At 42.5% G+C, this 16,603-nt stretch overlaps 1 protein-coding gene, 1 long non-coding RNA gene and 2 other non-coding genes across 5 annotated transcripts in view; 1 reads left to right on the forward strand and 3 right to left on the reverse strand.

Moving 5' to 3' along the window:
• LOC120880999 overlaps positions 1-11,295 on the reverse strand; it is a 28,431-nt gene extending 17,136 nt beyond the window's left edge. Inside the window, exon 1 of the long non-coding RNA XR_005725179.1 lies at positions 11,214-11,295. This is a non-coding gene — a long non-coding RNA (uncharacterized LOC120880999). The remainder of the gene's footprint in view (positions 1-11,213) is intronic.
• Positions 10,650-10,732, reverse strand: LOC120881252. Its single transcript, XR_005725278.1, has one exon.
• Positions 10,808-10,949, reverse strand: LOC120881253. Its single transcript, XR_005725279.1, has one exon.
• Positions 11,147-16,603, forward strand: part of ACAA2 (acetyl-CoA acyltransferase 2) — a 32,298-nt gene continuing 26,841 nt past the window's right edge. The window contains exon 1 of one of the 2 annotated variants that reach the window (XM_040264512.1): positions 11,147-11,651. In XM_040264512.1, the coding sequence (XP_040120446.1) occupies positions 11,636-11,651 (16 nt within the window). In that variant the 5' untranslated portion in view covers positions 11,147-11,635. Of the gene's footprint in view, positions 11,652-15,483; positions 15,726-16,603 lie in introns of those variants that run through there. The other variant, XM_040264513.1, reaches the window with a different exon arrangement.

A 16,603-nucleotide genomic window follows, 5' to 3' on the forward strand; every position in this document is an offset into this window, starting at 1 on the left:
CTGTCCTTGAATGTGTTGTATTAGTTGCTCAGTCACGTCTGACTCTTTGTGACCCCATGGACTCTGTCCAGGGAATTCTCCAGGCAAGAATATTGGACTGGGTAGCCATTCCCTTCTCCAGGGGATCTTTCTGACCCAAGGACCAAACCCAGGTCTTAGCTCAGTTGATAAAGAATCTGCAGCAATGCAGGAGACCCTGGTTTGATTCCTGGGTCAGGAAGATCCCCTGGAGAAAGGGATAGGCTACCCACTCCAGTATCCTGGGGCTTCCCTGCTGGCTCAGATGGTAAAGAATCTGCCTGCAATGTGGGAGACCTAGGTTTGATATCCTGGAGAAGGGAACAGCTAACCACCCCAGTATTATGGCCTGGAGAATTCCATGGACAGAGGAGCCTAGCAGGCTACAGTCCATGGGGTCGCAAAGAGTTGGAGGACTGAGTGGCTTTCCCTTTCTTTCCTTCCTGCAGGGCAGGCAGATTCTTTACCCTCTGAGCCACCAGGGAGGCCCTTACGCACTTATACTCGCATCTCTCCATCCCTCTGGGTCACTACCTTTGCTGTCCCTACCAGTGATATGACAGACCTATCAGTGGCTAACCATCGGGTGCCAAAGACTCACTGAATAAAACCTTGGCAGGTAGAATAAATGGGGTGGGGGAACCTTATGAATGCTTCCCTACTAAGCCTAAGAAACGGTAGATTGAGTTCTCTTCCAAAGGTAAAGATATTTAACTGGAGCTGCAGTTTGTATATACTTAATGACTCAGTAGGTGAAGAATCTGCCTGCAGTGCAGGAGACACAGGAGATGTGGCTTCCGTCCGTGGGTTGGGAAGATCCCTTGGAGGAGGAAACGGCAACCCACTCCAGTATTCTTGCCTGAAAAAATCCCATGGACAGAGGAACCTGGCGAGCTACAGTCCATAAGGTCACAAAGAGTCAGACACAACTGAGCAACTAGGAAAAAAAAAAAAGCAATCTTTTACAGACACAATAAAAGAATACATTAATTGGTTACTTAAGTCAGTTCAACACATTTTCCAATTTCTTGAAATCAATGACTTTTAATTTAAATAATCCAACATAAAGGTTTGAATTCTATGCCAGATATCTGTCTTTATATTTTAGTATTTAAAATTTAGTTGACACTTTTCTCACTACGTGCCTTCAGCAGTTACTAAGATAACTGACATCAATTGTCTGAAATAAGTGTTGCTGTGGGAAGAATTTTCATGTTCAACATAACATTCTGGTGGTGTTTTTGTTCTGTCTTTGGAAACATGAAAAGCATTTTAAAGATTACTTAATCAAATATTTATAGATAAACAATTCATGTTTTAGGTATTAACTGGACCTATCAGTTTACTGAGAGTAATGTGTGTTGTGTGCATATTATAATTATTGCTGAAGCTGACAAACATATCACCTACATGTATTCTCCATGAGCCGTCACAGCCACTGTTAGACTTAACAGAACCCAGCAACCTGATCAGACCCAAAGGAAAATAGGTTTTATCCTCCTTTTTATGAAGCATGTCAACAAGAGTTTTTTCCTTGATTTTCCTATGCTACGTTTTAAAGTTTTTGTAAAAACAAAAGAGACAAAACTAAAAACTTGGAAAACTTAGAAAAAATTAACACTGTTACTATCAATTCATCAAATACTTAACAGTCTCACTTAACCCATTATGATAATAGTAACCAATAAATTAAAATCCATTTCTTTAACATATAGTAAGTTTAATTGCTTTCATACATTTGACCTAGTTCTAAGGAAGCAAGGGATTTGTAAGCTGAAACACTTGTGTGATGCCGAGTGACTAGACAGTTACTAAAGTGTGACAGCACGGGGCAGGACACATTCTATGAGTTTTTCCTCATAGAATGTTTCTCACAGTTTCTCATTATTTGCTGCATCAGCCAAACAGCCATAATTCACTCTTTGTACACATTGGTGCCATAGAGAATTAGTGTATAGAAAATTAGAGGTTGATGCCAATGCCAATAAAACATAGGCCTTTTTTTTTTATTATATAGGTCATTAGATGCTAAAGATTGTTTTTCCAAAAACAATTTCCAATTATAATAAAGAAGGTCAATCAAAAATGAGTTTAAACTGCTTTCTAAAGTGATAGTGTCAGAATAATCCAGATTTGAATACAACATTTTGTCACCAACTGATGCTTAGATAAAGGACTGCTTCACTGAGGAGTTCACACATATTCAGAGGTGAATCTAACAGTGGAGAAGAAATATTACTAATAAAAATATTTTTCCATTTTGAACAAATCTGTAAACTACACCTTTGTTTATAAAAATTGCTTTTATTAGTCACTGTAATATTCAGCTGTGGATAAAAATCTGTGGAAATAAATACTATTGAATAAGGTGGTGTGACAAATTTAAATGAAATTTTAAACTAATTGCACATTGGCTGAAAAGTTTATTTTTAATGCTTTTAAGAAATTTTATTCAGGGGTCTGTATTTCAAACATGCATCATGATCATTGAAACCAGAGGTTGGCAAACTGCAGCCTGAAAGTTGCAGGTAGAAGGAAACTCCCTATAAAATAAGACTTGCTGCTAAGTCGCTTCAGTCATGTCCGACTCTGTGCGACCCCACAGACGGCAGCCCACCAGTCTCCCCTCCCTGGGATTCTCCAGGCAAGAACACTGGAATGGATGCCATTTCCTTCTCCAATGCATGAAAGTGAAAAGTGAAAGTGAAGTCGCTCAGTCGTGTCCAACCCTCAGAGACCCCATGGACTGCAGCCTACCAGGCTCCTCCATCCATGGGATTTTCCAGGCAAGAGTACTGGAGTGGGGTGCCATTGCCTTCTCCGATAAAATAAGACTTACTAAGTTAATTCAAACAAGGCAGTTTGGGTGCAGTGGATCAATGGAATAAAACAGAGAGCTCAGAGATAGACTCATATATAACTTTGTATATGGCAAAGATGTCATTACAAATCAGTGGGTACAATATTTATAAGATCTGTATGGAGTAACTTACATAAGTGAAAAACATTAACAATGACATTAAAATACTGGAAAACATTTCATGGATAAGAAAACTCCATACTACAGAAATGTCAATTATCCCCAAGTTGGTCTACAGATTAAAAACAATCTCACTACAGTTTTGGGGGAACCAAACGGGTCTGCTGGCCTGCACACAGTAAAATCAATCTGCCAACACCAGGTAGTGGTGAAGGAAAAGGCAATGTAACACAGGCCCAAGGAGTATGGGCAGCTAATGTTCAAAAGACCTGAACTCTGGGGGAACTTCAGGGAAATGTTTTTAAAGACAGAGTGAGGCATAGGGTTGCAGAGTGCCTGATCAGCTCCTATACATTTTTCTGACATCACCTGATGGTGGTGGGGAGTCAACATCACCAACCTTCTGGTTCCAACCAGTCTGGGGTCTCCGCTTGTGGTCAACAGGCAGTTGACTTCTTTCACCAGGTGGGGATTTCAGTATCGGCAAAACAGCTCAAGAATATGGCTCAGAATATTACTTACAGCCCTTAAGAAGGAACTAAAGGTCCTTGACTTTATTTTATGGCTAAACATTTTAACTGTTTTCCTATATTTCTGCGTTTTTTCACTTCTGTGATTAAATTTGCTCTTTGAAACTGAGGGAGGGCCAAGGAGGCTAAAGTTTTTTTTTTTTTTTTTAACCAACAAGTGGTAGGTGAAGGACATGGTGGGTGGGGTCTACCCAGGGGAGGCCCCATAGGGTTCTGCTCAGTTAAATCTATGAACCTAGATTTAACTAAGTTTATACAGGTATACCTTGGAAATGTTGGTTGCTCAGTTCAAGACCATTGCAATAAAATGAGTATCACAAATAACACAAATTTTTTGGTTTCATAGCACATACAAGTTATTTTTCCACTATACTGAAGTGTGCAAAGATCACTGATCACAGATTGCCATAACATGATAATCATGAAAAAGTTTGTAATATTATAAGAATTACTAAAATGTGATGCAGAGACAAAAAGTGAGCAAATGCTGTTGGAAAAATGGCACCAGCAGACTTGCTCCAAGCAGAGTTGCCACAAACTCAATTTAAAAAAGAAAATGAAACAACAACAACAAAAAAACACAATAAAGTGAAGCAGAATATAATGAAGTATACCTGTATTACCAAATGAAATTCTAAGGCTTGGTAAGGGTACAGAAACTGCAAGTAACTTTCAAACAGGTAGACAAAGACAAATACACTTGACCCTTGAGTAGGGGGTAGGAGACCCCCCCACCCTCCATGCAGTCAAATTACATCCTCTGAATGTAATTTGTAGACAGCTCTACACATACTGAGTTCCTCCATATCCGAGGTTCCAACCAATCTCTGCTCATGTAGTACAGTAGTATTTACTATTGAAACAAATCTGCAAATCAACCTGTGCAGTTCAAACACATGCTGCTCAAGGGCCAGCTGTATATATATCCTTCACTTAAGTTTGTGATAGTATCTTAAGCTATTTGGAATACATCTAGACCTGGGGTAAACTTAAATTCGGCAAATCAATGTCTATATTATTCTCTGTCTATATTTATTTCTGATGTGCTTGTTTGGGAAGTTAAACTTTCAGTAGGGCAGGTATCTGTTATAAGGACAAAATCACATCCGAGGTTATAACTCCCTCTTTTTTAAAAAATTTATTTAATTGAAGGATAATTGCTTTACAGAATTTTGTTGTTTTCTGTCAAACCTCAACATGAATCAGCCATAGGTATACATATGTCCCCTCCCTCTTCAGCCTCCCTCCCATTTCCCTCCCCATCCCCACCCCTCTAGGTTAAGACAGAGCCTGTTTTCGGTCCCTGAGACATACAGCAAATTCCCATTGGCTATCTATTTTACATATGGTAATGTAAGTTTCCAGGTTACTCTCTCCATACAGTTCACCCTCTCCTCCCCATAGCTGCCTCTTAACAAAATTTGAAGTTATCACCAAAGCAGTTAGACTAACAATGAGCACATACATGACCTTCCCAGCTTCTCAAGATTAGTAAATGCAGCTGTCTCATTCATTCAAATTCAAGGCCCTCCTTACCCTTGAGTTCTGAATCCATGGATTCATTCAACCTCAATCTAAAACATTTTTTGCCAGAAAGTTACACAAAGACTTGAATTTTTCAGGCACCAGCAACTATTTACATAGAATTTACACTGTATTAGGTACTATAGCTAATCCAGAGATTTCTTAATGTATGTATGTGGGAGAATGTGCATAGGTTATATGCAAATACTACTTTATGTAAAGGACTTGATTTAGGTGTCCGTCTAGAACCAATCCCCTAAGATACTGAGGGGTCACTGTACTCATCTGTTAATATAGTCCCAGCTCCTACCAACTGTACCAGCTTTCCGAGTCTCTGCTAATGAAACTTCGAAAAGCAGTGCTATTCAAAATTACCATCAATTTGGGGTATTATAATGGCACCCTACTCCAGTACTCCTGCCTGGAAAATCCCATGGATGGAGGAGCCTGGTAGGCTGCAGTCCATGGGGTCACGAAGAGTTGGACACGACTGAGCGACTTCACTTTCACTTTTCACTTTCATGCATTGGAGAAGGAAATGGCAACCCACTCCAGTGTTCTTACCTGGAGAATCCCAGGGATGGGGGAGCCTGGTGGGCTGCCGTCTGTGGGGTCACACAGAGTCCGACATGACTGAAGTGACTTAGCGGCAGCAGCAGCAGCAGGAAGTTTAAGTACAGCAAAATTATCCACATAATGTAGAAGACAAGGCTGAGGCCAGTTATTTCTGAAATCCTAATGAAATCTTAACATGCAAATTCAAGATTTATAATTGATTCACTGATTTCCAGTTTTACACTAATGCTACTCTTTTTCTTTTCAAAAAAATACAGAAAGACATAATAGGCTATTTCTAAAAATATTGAAAGCTAAATGTCTTACAACAGTAACTTTACATCATGTATCTAGATTTTTAAAATTATAAAATACCTAATTTTTATATATTTAGTATTGTACTATATGGACTTCCCTGGTGGCTCAGACAGCAAAGCATCTGTCTACAATGTGGGAGACCTGGGTTCGATCCTTGGGTTGGGAAGATCCCCTGGAGAAGGAAATGGCAATCCACTCCAGGACTATTGCCTGGAAAATGCCATGGACAGAGGAGCCTGGTAGGCGTCAGTCCATGGGGTCGCAAAGAGTCGACAAGACTGAGCGACTTCATTTTCTATACATACATGGATAGTTATAGATATGGTTAAAAATGAAAAGAACTAAATGGAATTTCAGGTAATTTTTCACCTTGCTTGAAAGATACTTTTCCTCTCAATTTTTATTTTGAAAGTTAAACAGCTACAGAAGAGTTGTAACCATAGAACAATGAACCACCACGTAGTCTACATTTATGTTCGCCATGTTTGCTTTCTGTCTTCGCCAGTGTATCTGTATGCAGGTTTTTTTTTTTCTCCAGGCAATTGATAATTAGTTTTGTTTTGGCACCATGACTCTTCACCTTTAAATATTTTGGTGTGTATCTCCTTAGAACAAAGGACAATCTCTGCCCTATCTACAATATAATTAACGTTAATCAGGAAAAGTAATGTCAATACCATCTCATCCAATTTACAGACCATTCCTCCCCAACTATCCCAATTCTGTTCTTTAGAGTTGTTTTGAATCCAGTTTCCAAAAAGACCCCACATTACACTTAATTGTCACATCTCATCTCCTGTTCATCTAGTACCATTCCTGGCTTTTTTCACAACACTGACATTTTAAGAGTTCAGGTCAGTTATTTAGCAAAGTGTCCTTCAATTGGATTTGTATGATTGTTTCCTTATGATTAGATTTGTCAGACATTTTTTTGGAGAAATCCTATGTGAGTCTGTGTCCTTCTCAGTGCATCTCAGTGCATGATGTCAGTTTGTCCCATTAATGGTAACATTAAGCTTCACCATTTGGTCAAGGCAATACCCACATTTCTCTAGTGTATGGATAACTTTTCCTCTTCATGATACTCTGCTGCTGCTGCTACTGCTAAGTCACTTCAGTCGTGTCCGACTCTGCGACCCCATAGACGGCAGCCCACCGGTCTCCCCCATCCCTGGGATTCTCCAGGCAAGAACACTGGAGTGGGTTGCCATTTCCTTCTCCAATGCATGAAAGTGAAAAGGGAAAGTGAAGTCGCTCAGTCGTGTCCGACTCTTCGAGACCCCACGGACTGTAGCCTACCAGGCTCCTCCGTCCATGGGATCTACCAAGCAAGAATACCGGAGTGGGGTGCCACTGCCTTCTCCACATGATACTCTGAGATTGTGTAAATATCTTTACATAGATTTTCATGTTTTTATATATGTAAACCTTTTTACTCAATGGTTTTCAAATATACCCATTTTCATGACATTTTTAATTACGGAAAACTTAGAAATTTCTATTTGGAAAGACTTGCTGCAGGCGATCTGTAAGTGGGAAAGTGTGATACTCATGATGGCATTTTAACTTTTCTCAATAAATATAAGAGCACCAAACTGAATAGAACCTGCCTTTTTCTCTTATTGAAGAACACTAATACCCTTATCAATAGTTCTAGAGACCAAGAATTTATTTTGCATTTGGACTATTAGAAAGTTTTAATGGAAAAACACACAACTTTTCAAGATCTGTTTATTTCCTCCACTGTTGTATCTCAACACCATTAATTGCACATGTTTTCTGATTTGTTTTCTTTGTATTACAAAACATATTTGACTGGCTGAAGTTCAGAGTGCCAACTTGTGATAAGACGTGTTGGTTTTGGCTCACCTAATGAATTCCATTTTGATTTCTATTTTATTATGAGCAACTAGCTGTCAAACATAAATCAAGTTCTAATGCCCTACGGTATTCATTATATATATGCATCTAGAATGGTATCAGCTCTGTACTATCCTTGGAAGAATTAAGAAAATGGTCATTTGAATCACTTTCTGTAGGAGCCATTGTTGATAAAGGCGAGCATCTAGTAATGACCCATTGCCTCACTTCTCCACCCACCTTTCTCTGCCAAAAAAAGCAAATCAAGTCACCAAATACAAATATGTTACCTTTACCAAGGTTTCAACTACTTTATTTCTTCCACCAAGGAAGATTAATTTAGCATTCACGTCCTGTCCTGTTTTCCATAACATGCGCCTTAGCTAACTCTTTTCCTATCCTCCACTTCTATGTTCCAAATGCCGTAAGCCCTGGACAAAGAACACAGGCCATGGGCTTCTGAGAATCAAGAGTTCAAACTTCAAATTCAGCAATTTTCTAGATTTGAGGCTTTGGCAAATTGCTTGGTTTCTCTGGGTCTAAGCTTCCTCATTTATAAAATAAGAAAGGAATAACTCCTACCTATTTCATGGGATTGCAAAATGTCCCTTAATTCAGGTTTGTCTGATGTTGTATGAATTGTGTGTTATTCTGTTTTACGTAACAGTAATCCTGAGAAACCTGTAGGCAGGTCAGGAAGCAACAGTTAGCACTGGACATGGAACAACAGACTGGTTCCAAATAGGAAAAGGAGTACAAGGCTGTATATTGTTACCCTGCTTATTTAACTTATATGCAGAGTACATGAGGAGAAACACTGGACTGGAAGAAACACAAGCTGGACTCAAGATTGCCGGGAGAAATATCAATAACCTCAGATATGCAGTTGACACCACCCTTATGGCAGAAAGTGAAGAGGAACTAAAAAGCCTCTTGATGAGAATAAAAGAGGAGAGTGAAAGTTGGCTTAAAGCTCAACATTTAGAAAACGAAGATCATGGCATCTGGTCCCATCACTTCATGGCAAACAGATGGGGAAACAGTGGAAACAGTGTTCAGATTTTACTCTTTTGGGCTCCAAAATCACTGCAGGTGGTGATTACAGCCATGAAATTAAAAGACGCTTACTCTTTGGAAGGAAAGTTATGACCAACCTAGATAGCATATTCAAAAGGAGGGACATTCCTTTGCCAACAAAGGTCCGTCTAGTCAAGGCTATGGTTTTTCCAGTGGTCATGTATGGATGTGGACTGTGAAGAAAGCTGAGTGCTGAAAAATTGCTGCTTTTGAACTGTGGTGTTGGAGAAGACTCTTGAGAGTCCCTTGGACTGCAAGGAGATGCAACCAGTCCATTCTGAAGGAGATCAGTCCTGGGTATTCTTTGGAAGGAATGATGTTGAAGCTGAAACTCCAATACTTTGGCCACCTCATGAGAAGAGTTGACTCATTGGAAAAGACCCTGATGCTGGGAGGGATTGGGGGCAGGAGGAGAAGGGGACGACAGAGGATGAGATGGCTGGATGGCATCACCGACTCGATGGACGTGAGTTTGGGAAAACTCCAGGAGTTGGTGATGGAGAGGGAGGCCTGGCGTGCTGTGATTCATGGGGTCAAAAAGAGTCGGACACAACTGAGCGACTGAACTGAATTGAACTGAACTGAATCCCAAAGATGGTAGCTTTTATTTTACTATCACTCATCATCCAGAATATGGAGATGAAAAAAATATTGTCAGGTATGTGAGAGGCTTTGATCTATTCAAAGTCCAAATTCCACTGACTATATGCTGCTGCTGCTGCTAAGTCGCTTCAGTCGTGTCTGACTCTGTGCGACCCCACAGACGGCAGCCCACCAGGCTCCCCAGTCCCCGGGATTCTCCAGGCAAGACACTGGAGTGGGTTGCCATTGCCCTCTCCAATGCAGGAAAGTGAAAAGTGAAAGTAAAGTCAACCAGTCCTGTCCGACCCTCAGCGACCCCATGGACTGCAGGCTTCCAGGCTCCTCCATCCATGGGATTTTCCAGGCAAGAGTACTAGAGTGGGGTGCCATTGCCTTCTCCGACTGACTATATACCCCTGCTGTAAAAAACCAATATACATATTATCTAAAGTTTTTAAAGTGAATTTAAAGTTAGCAGCCTTGGAATTTGCGTACTGAATTAACAAGTGTCAATTTCCTGGATTTGTTTAAATCAAAGCATCAGAAAAAAAGAATAAACCAGAGGGTCAAAGAACAACAGATGGTGAAGAAAGGGAACAAAAGGAGCACAAAAGAGAAATGAAGGGATTTTCTGTAATGCTGGACATGTTCTAATTACATTTTGAAAGCTGAGAGTAGTTTGGTTTACAACAGTGTAAGCACTTGTGAAACTCATCCAACTTGAAGATTCATACGTTTGACCATATGGTAATTCTGCCATAAAAGGACTGTAAACATATACTTACCTTTAATGTGAGCCAAAGTATTCCTGAAGTGTACTAAGGCTGACAAAGGAAAAAAAAAAAAAAGATGGAAACACGTGATACAGAAAATATGGCAAAGTGTTAATAATGTAGAATACGGGTGATGAATATACGAGTACTTCACGTAGAAGTCTCTGCACTTTCCTGTAAGTTTCTAAGTTTTTATAATAAATAAAGCGTTGGGTTAAAACAAACAAACAAAACAAAACCAGAGGACCACGAACGCGTCTGAAAACCAGGATTTGGGGCGGGCGTTCCCAGACAGCTCACAGAACACCTCAGAACCTCCCACCACCCCTTCCCAACCACCGAACTGAGCCCGAGGCAGCGTGGCCCGCAGCCCCACCCCGCCCCTGAGCCCTGGCGCTGGGGGTCTGCCGCCCGCGTCGCCCCCTGCTCGCCCGGTCTCAGTCCGTTCTCAGAACACGCTCCATCACCTAGTTCCCAGAACTCAGATTGCGCAGTGGTCACGTCATCATCGACCAGGGCTCGCAGAGCGGCAGGGGCCACCCTAACCTCACCCAAACCTTAGCCTAACTGCCTCCCCCTAACCTCCCAGCCCCCGGGTCCCTGGCCCCATTTCGCCTGACACGTTTTCATAATCCTCTCAGGCTCCGGGCCAGCGGCGCCGCAGCCATGGGGCCCGATCATATAAGGAAAATACTGCGGCCTCATCCGGGGGCTGCATCGTGGACCCGGGGGCGACCCTGTCCCCTAGGCCACTCGCTACAACCCACACCTACCAACCTCCCCTCCCCGCTTCGCGCGCCCAGGGCTCCCGGGCGTGTCCAGCCGCCTCGGGCCCCGGGCCCCGGGCTGTTCTGCGCAGCCGCCCACCCCGCCTGCCAGAGCGGCTCAGCCAATCCCCTCCCACGCCGTCTTCCGCGCCCACCCGACTTCCGGCCGGGCTCGGCCGCCTCAGACCTCCCGCGAACCCTTTCCGCCCTTTTGCCCGCCCAGTCACACGTTTGGCCCCCGGTCACGTTGAAGAGAATCCGGGAGCTAGGAGGAGGGGAACCGCTAATTACCTCGGCGTGGGGAGGGGCTCCAGAGGCTAGGTTGGGCAGGGGAGTCAAAACATTCGATTGCGAAACAGAGAATCTCTAAAAACAGTGAGATGGGGGAAAGAATCCGCTCACGAGGAACGTTTTCCTGTGGGGAGGCCTGTCTCCCCGCGAGACTTTTGGCACCATTGGTTCCCACCCGGTGTGGCGCCAAGAGGGGCGACGCGGGGCCCAGAGGGGAGCGCTCGGACAGGCCCTCCGAAGTAGGGGAAAGGGCAGAGGCGTAGCCTCGCTGGCACCGCCCCGAGCGCTTAAAGTAGGGCGCGGCGGGCGGGACCGCGGCTACGCCGCCGAGAACCCGAGCGCTGCCGCCCGCCCGCCGCCATGGCCCTGCTCCGAGGTGAGCGCCGCGACCCCGCCTCTCGCGCCCCTTGGGGGGGCGGGGGAGGGGCGTCGGGTCTCGGCGGGGAATCGGGGTCTCCTTGGCAGTAAAAGGGGACTTGATTTTTTTAAAAAAAAGCTAATCCGGAAGCATTGTTTGAGTTTAGGAGAAAGCATACGTGCGAGGCGACAGCCATTGCCCACCACGGTTTTGCTTGCTCCTGATCTCGAAGGTCCGTTCCCTTCTCCGCGCGGTAGTGACGCTCCTAGTTCGAGGTCAGCTGTTGGCAAGACCGGGGCGGGGTCCCCTAGGCGGAGGGATGCCTTTCAGACGATTCGGCGGCCCTCGGACCTGGTCACAGGGTGAGCAAGGCTTGGAAGGAATGAAGATTCTTTGACCTCTGCCCTAATGACCTGCACGACAACAGCACCCCCGCCGCCTCGCCCTCGCCAAATGCTTGATGGCGGTCTGTTGGAGAATCTGCCTTAAGCCCATTCCCTTCTTTCTGACTCCAGAAAAGTGCCATCACTGAGTACATAAATTCTGTCGTTCCTTTTTTAAGTATGTAAATTCCCTTTTCATAGCAAATGGTCACAGTCAGTGGAATTTTCAAGACTATGACAACTTGTCTTTATGTGTCCTTTAAAGAACCTTCAGATGAGACTCATATATCAAGGCCTTGGGAAAGAAAACACTTGGCAGGATCTAAGAAGCAAGGTTCTGGTTGTCCAGGGCCCCAAGGGCTCTGTAAAGGTGATGGGTTTGATTCTGGATTCTAAAGAAAGCAGCCTCCTACCTAGAAGAAAAATGCAGTCTGGTTTCCAGTCTGTCCCCATTTCCTCAGGACTGTGAATCTGCCTGTGTAGCAAGGAGGAGAGTTTAAGACCACTTAAGAGTCTTATGGCAGAGATCTGCTGCTGCTGCTAAGTCGCTTCAGTCGTGTCCGACTCTGTGCGACCCCATGGACGGCAGCGCACCAGACTCCGCCATCCCTGGGATTCTCCAGGCAAGAACACTGGAGTGGGTTGCCATTTCCTTCTCCAATGCGTGGAAGTGAAGTCGCTCAGTTGTGTCTGGCTCTTAGCCACCCCATGGACTGCAGCCTACCAGGCTCCTCCGTCCATGGGATTTTCCAGGCAAAGAGTACTGGAGTGGGTTGCCATTGTCTTCTCCGATGGCAGAGATCTAGGCAACATCAAATGATGGTTTTGATTCTAGTGGGGGGCAGTGGGATTGGGGAAAAGGGGGAGGGATGGTTTGAGATAGATTTGGAGGTGGATTTGACACAACTTGGTGATCGGTTGGAGTGGCAGGTCTATGAGAAGGAAATGCCAAGAATGACTTCAGGTTTCTGGTTTGAAGAACTGAGTTCATGATACTCCTTAGAGAGTGAAAGAAAACGGGGAAGGGATAGACTTGGAAGAGAATATTGAGGTGCTCAAGTGCAGATTCCAGGTAGACAGTTGGTTAGGGGGATCTGGAGCTCAGACAAGCCAAAATGTCATGTGACCAGTTCCAGTGGAAAAGATATTCTGAGACAAAAGGATTTGTCAGTGCTCTTTCCAACTCCAAATTTCATGCAGTAGCATACTTATTTTTATTTTTTTAGATGGCATATTCAGGAGACCCAAATTATTTAACAGCTGCATTGTCATGAGCTATCTTCCTTAAAAGGAAATCATAGTTTTATTGATTCTGTTTACTGGCTTATCAGTGATTCTTACCACTTTCTTTTAATACAGACTCCTTTGAAAATTTGATGAAAGCTATGTAAGGAAAGAATGTGCATCGACACCCACATGGAGGAAGTATGAAGTTTATAAATTCGGGACACCATTCACTATGGTGTTAAAGTTAGTGATCATACTTTGATACATTTCCCTGTTTTACAGTTGAGGACACTGATGTCCAGAAAGGTGGACTGGCTTATCTATAATGGTAGTTAGTGTTTTGGTTGTTATTGGTTAGTTATGGAGGGCTTCCCTGCTGGCTCGGCAGTCAAGAGACCACCTGCAATGCAGGAGGTGTGGGTTCGATCCCTGGGTCAGGAAGATCTCCTGGAGAAAGGGATGGCATCCCACTCTGGTATTCTTGCCTGGGAAATCCCATGGCCCGAGGAGTCTGGTGGGCTGCAGTCCATGGGATTGCAAGAGTTGAACACAACTTAGCGACAAAACCACCATCACCACCAGAATACATTACAGAATACATTACATTACAGAATACTGTTTCTCTCAAGAAACAGTAACTACTAAGTGCTTGCAGGACTATTGGTTAAGAGAGAAAGTTTGACTGATTCTTGTAAGGAAAAGAACGCATTTGAATGGGAGCAAAATTGACTTTGGTAAAGATTGTCATTAATCAGATTTCTATCTTCAAGTAGAACCAGTACCCCGGTTTTTTATCAGCACCCACCCGAGGGATTGGTTGGAAGGTTGCCCTCAACAAATAGTAATTCTCTTACTGTTCCTTAGCTTTGCAGGGAGTATTTGTACAACCTTGCAAAGCATGTTGGTGGGCTGCCAAATTAATCCTCCAGCTGAAGTGGATACAGAAGCAGCAGTTGTCCTTGCTAGCTTTGATTGCTGTCAACAGTTGTTGTGATTAAATGGGTAAATATTTTCCTAACAATGTAACAGAAAAGAAGGCAGAATTCCTCTTTATTTTCTAGTGTTATTTTTTCCTCTGCAGTCACATTTGCCACCTTGCCAGGCTCTTTCTTGGCATTTCTGACTCATTATGCCTTGGATTAATGTGTCTTTTCACAGCCTTTAGTGGAAATCTTTAGCCCCTGAATTTCCAGAGTCTTTTAAAATACATAAGATATTAGTTTGGTTAATGATTGTTAGGTTTTAGACCTTTTAAAATCCACACAAAATTGACATCAGATCAGATACTAATAATTATTGCCATGGTATCCAGTTTATGAAACAGGAAAAAAATTGTTTAGATTGTCTAGTCTTTATACCTGCACATGCCAGATATTTTTTTTAATAATTTTTTAAAATGCTTAATAGCATTTTCCCCATTCAAAATCATTGTATTAGTTCAGTGTTAGCCTTACTCCTGCTAACTTTACAGTCTGGGAGCACCAAGGAAACAGACGTGATGTAAGGAAAGCGTTTTCGTTTTCACACACACAAACACACACACACACACCCGCACTATTTTGTAGGTTTCTCATATTTCACCATTAGAACTTCCCACATGAAAATGCTTTCTTAGATTATGAAGTACAAAAAAGAAACCCATGAATGGAAATTTATGGAGAAGCAAAGGAATTTTGCCTTCATTGTTCATGAAAAGCCAGTGTTCATTCAAACCATTTCTATGTATGTATGTCATTTTTTCTGGTTTTTGAGATTTTCACTTTAGTTTTGAGAAGTTGGACAGTGATGTACCAGGATGAGTGTGTGCGAGTGTTTTGCATGTATTCAATTTGGGGTTAACTGAGCTTGAATCTGTACATTTATCTTTTAGTTTTATAGTAAAGTTGAACAGAAAGTACAGAGCATTCCCATACACTTAACTCATCCCACTCCATTATCTCCTATTATTAACAGCTTGCATTAATGTGGTATGTTTGTTACAGTTGATGAACCAATACTTATCCATTATTTTTAACTAAAGTTCATAGTTTACATTGTTTCATTTGTTGTGTTGTACAGTCCTGTAGGTTTTGATAGATGTATAATGACATATATCTAGCATTATAGTACCATAAAGAGTAGTTCTCTGCCCTAAAATTTCCCTGTGCTCTACCTGTTCATTTCTCCTTCCCTACAACCCCCAACCCCTGACAACTGCTGGTCTTTTTACTGTCTCCATAATTTTGCCATTTCTAGGTATTATATGCTGCTGCTGCTGCTAAGTCGCTTCAGTTGTGTCCGACTCTGTGCGACCCCATAGACAGCAGCCCACCGGGTTCCCCCGTCCCTGGGATTCTCCAGGCAAGAACACTGGAGTGGGTTGCTATTTCCTTGTCCAATGCATGAAAGTGAAAAGTGAAAGTGAAGTCGCTAGTCATGTCCGACTCTTTGCGACTCCATGGACTGCAGCCTACCAGACTCCTCCATCCGTGGGATTTTCCAGGCAAGAGTGCTGGAGTGGGGTGTCATCGCCTTCTCCAAGGTGTCATATAGTTGGAATCATATAGTGTGTCGTCTTTTCAGATTGGCTTGTTTCACCAGCAGTATGAGTTTAAGTTTCTTTCATGTCTTTTCATGACTTGATACCTCATTTCTTTTTAGTGCTGAATAATATTCCATTGTATGAATGTATCACAGCTTATCCATTCACCTACTGAAGAACATCTTGTCTGCTTCTAAGTTTTGGCAGTTACGAGTAAAGCTGCTATAAACATTTGTGTGCAGGTTTTTGTGTGGACATGTTTTCAACTCATAGGGGTAAATACAAAGGAGTGTGATTACTGGATCATGTGAGTAGCGTATGTTTAGTTTTAGGTTTGGAAGAAACTGCCACACTCTCTTCCAAAGTGGCTGTACCGTTTTGCATCCTCAGAATCAGCGGGTGAATTTCTTTTGCTCCACATCATCACCAGTGTGTGGTGTTGCCAGTGTTGTTGGATTTTAGTTGGGAGACAGAATCTCACAGTTGTTTTAATTTTCAGTTGCCTAATAACACGATGTCAAGCATTTTTTCATATGGTTATTTGCCATTTGTATAGTATCTTTGAATAGCACATTTTTATGCATTTTTATCTGAGTCATTAGTTTCTTATTGAGTTTGAAGAGTTCTTTGTATGTTTTAGATACAATCCTTTATCAGATAAGTCTTTTGCAGGTATTCCCTCCCAGTCTGTGGCTTGTCTTTTTGTGCTTTTAATACTTTCTTTTGAAGAGTAGAAGTTTTCAATTTTAATAAAGTCCAAATTTTTCTTTCTTGAATTGTGCTTTTGGTGTTGTATCTAAAAAAGTTATCACCAAGCCAAACCAAAAATCCCCTAGGTT

Source organism: Oryx dammah, unplaced genomic scaffold, assembly GCF_014754425.2.
Source record: "Oryx dammah isolate SB20612 unplaced genomic scaffold, SCBI_Odam_1.1 HiC_scaffold_22, whole genome shotgun sequence".
Classification (NCBI taxonomy): Eukaryota; Metazoa; Chordata; class Mammalia; order Artiodactyla; family Bovidae; genus Oryx; species Oryx dammah.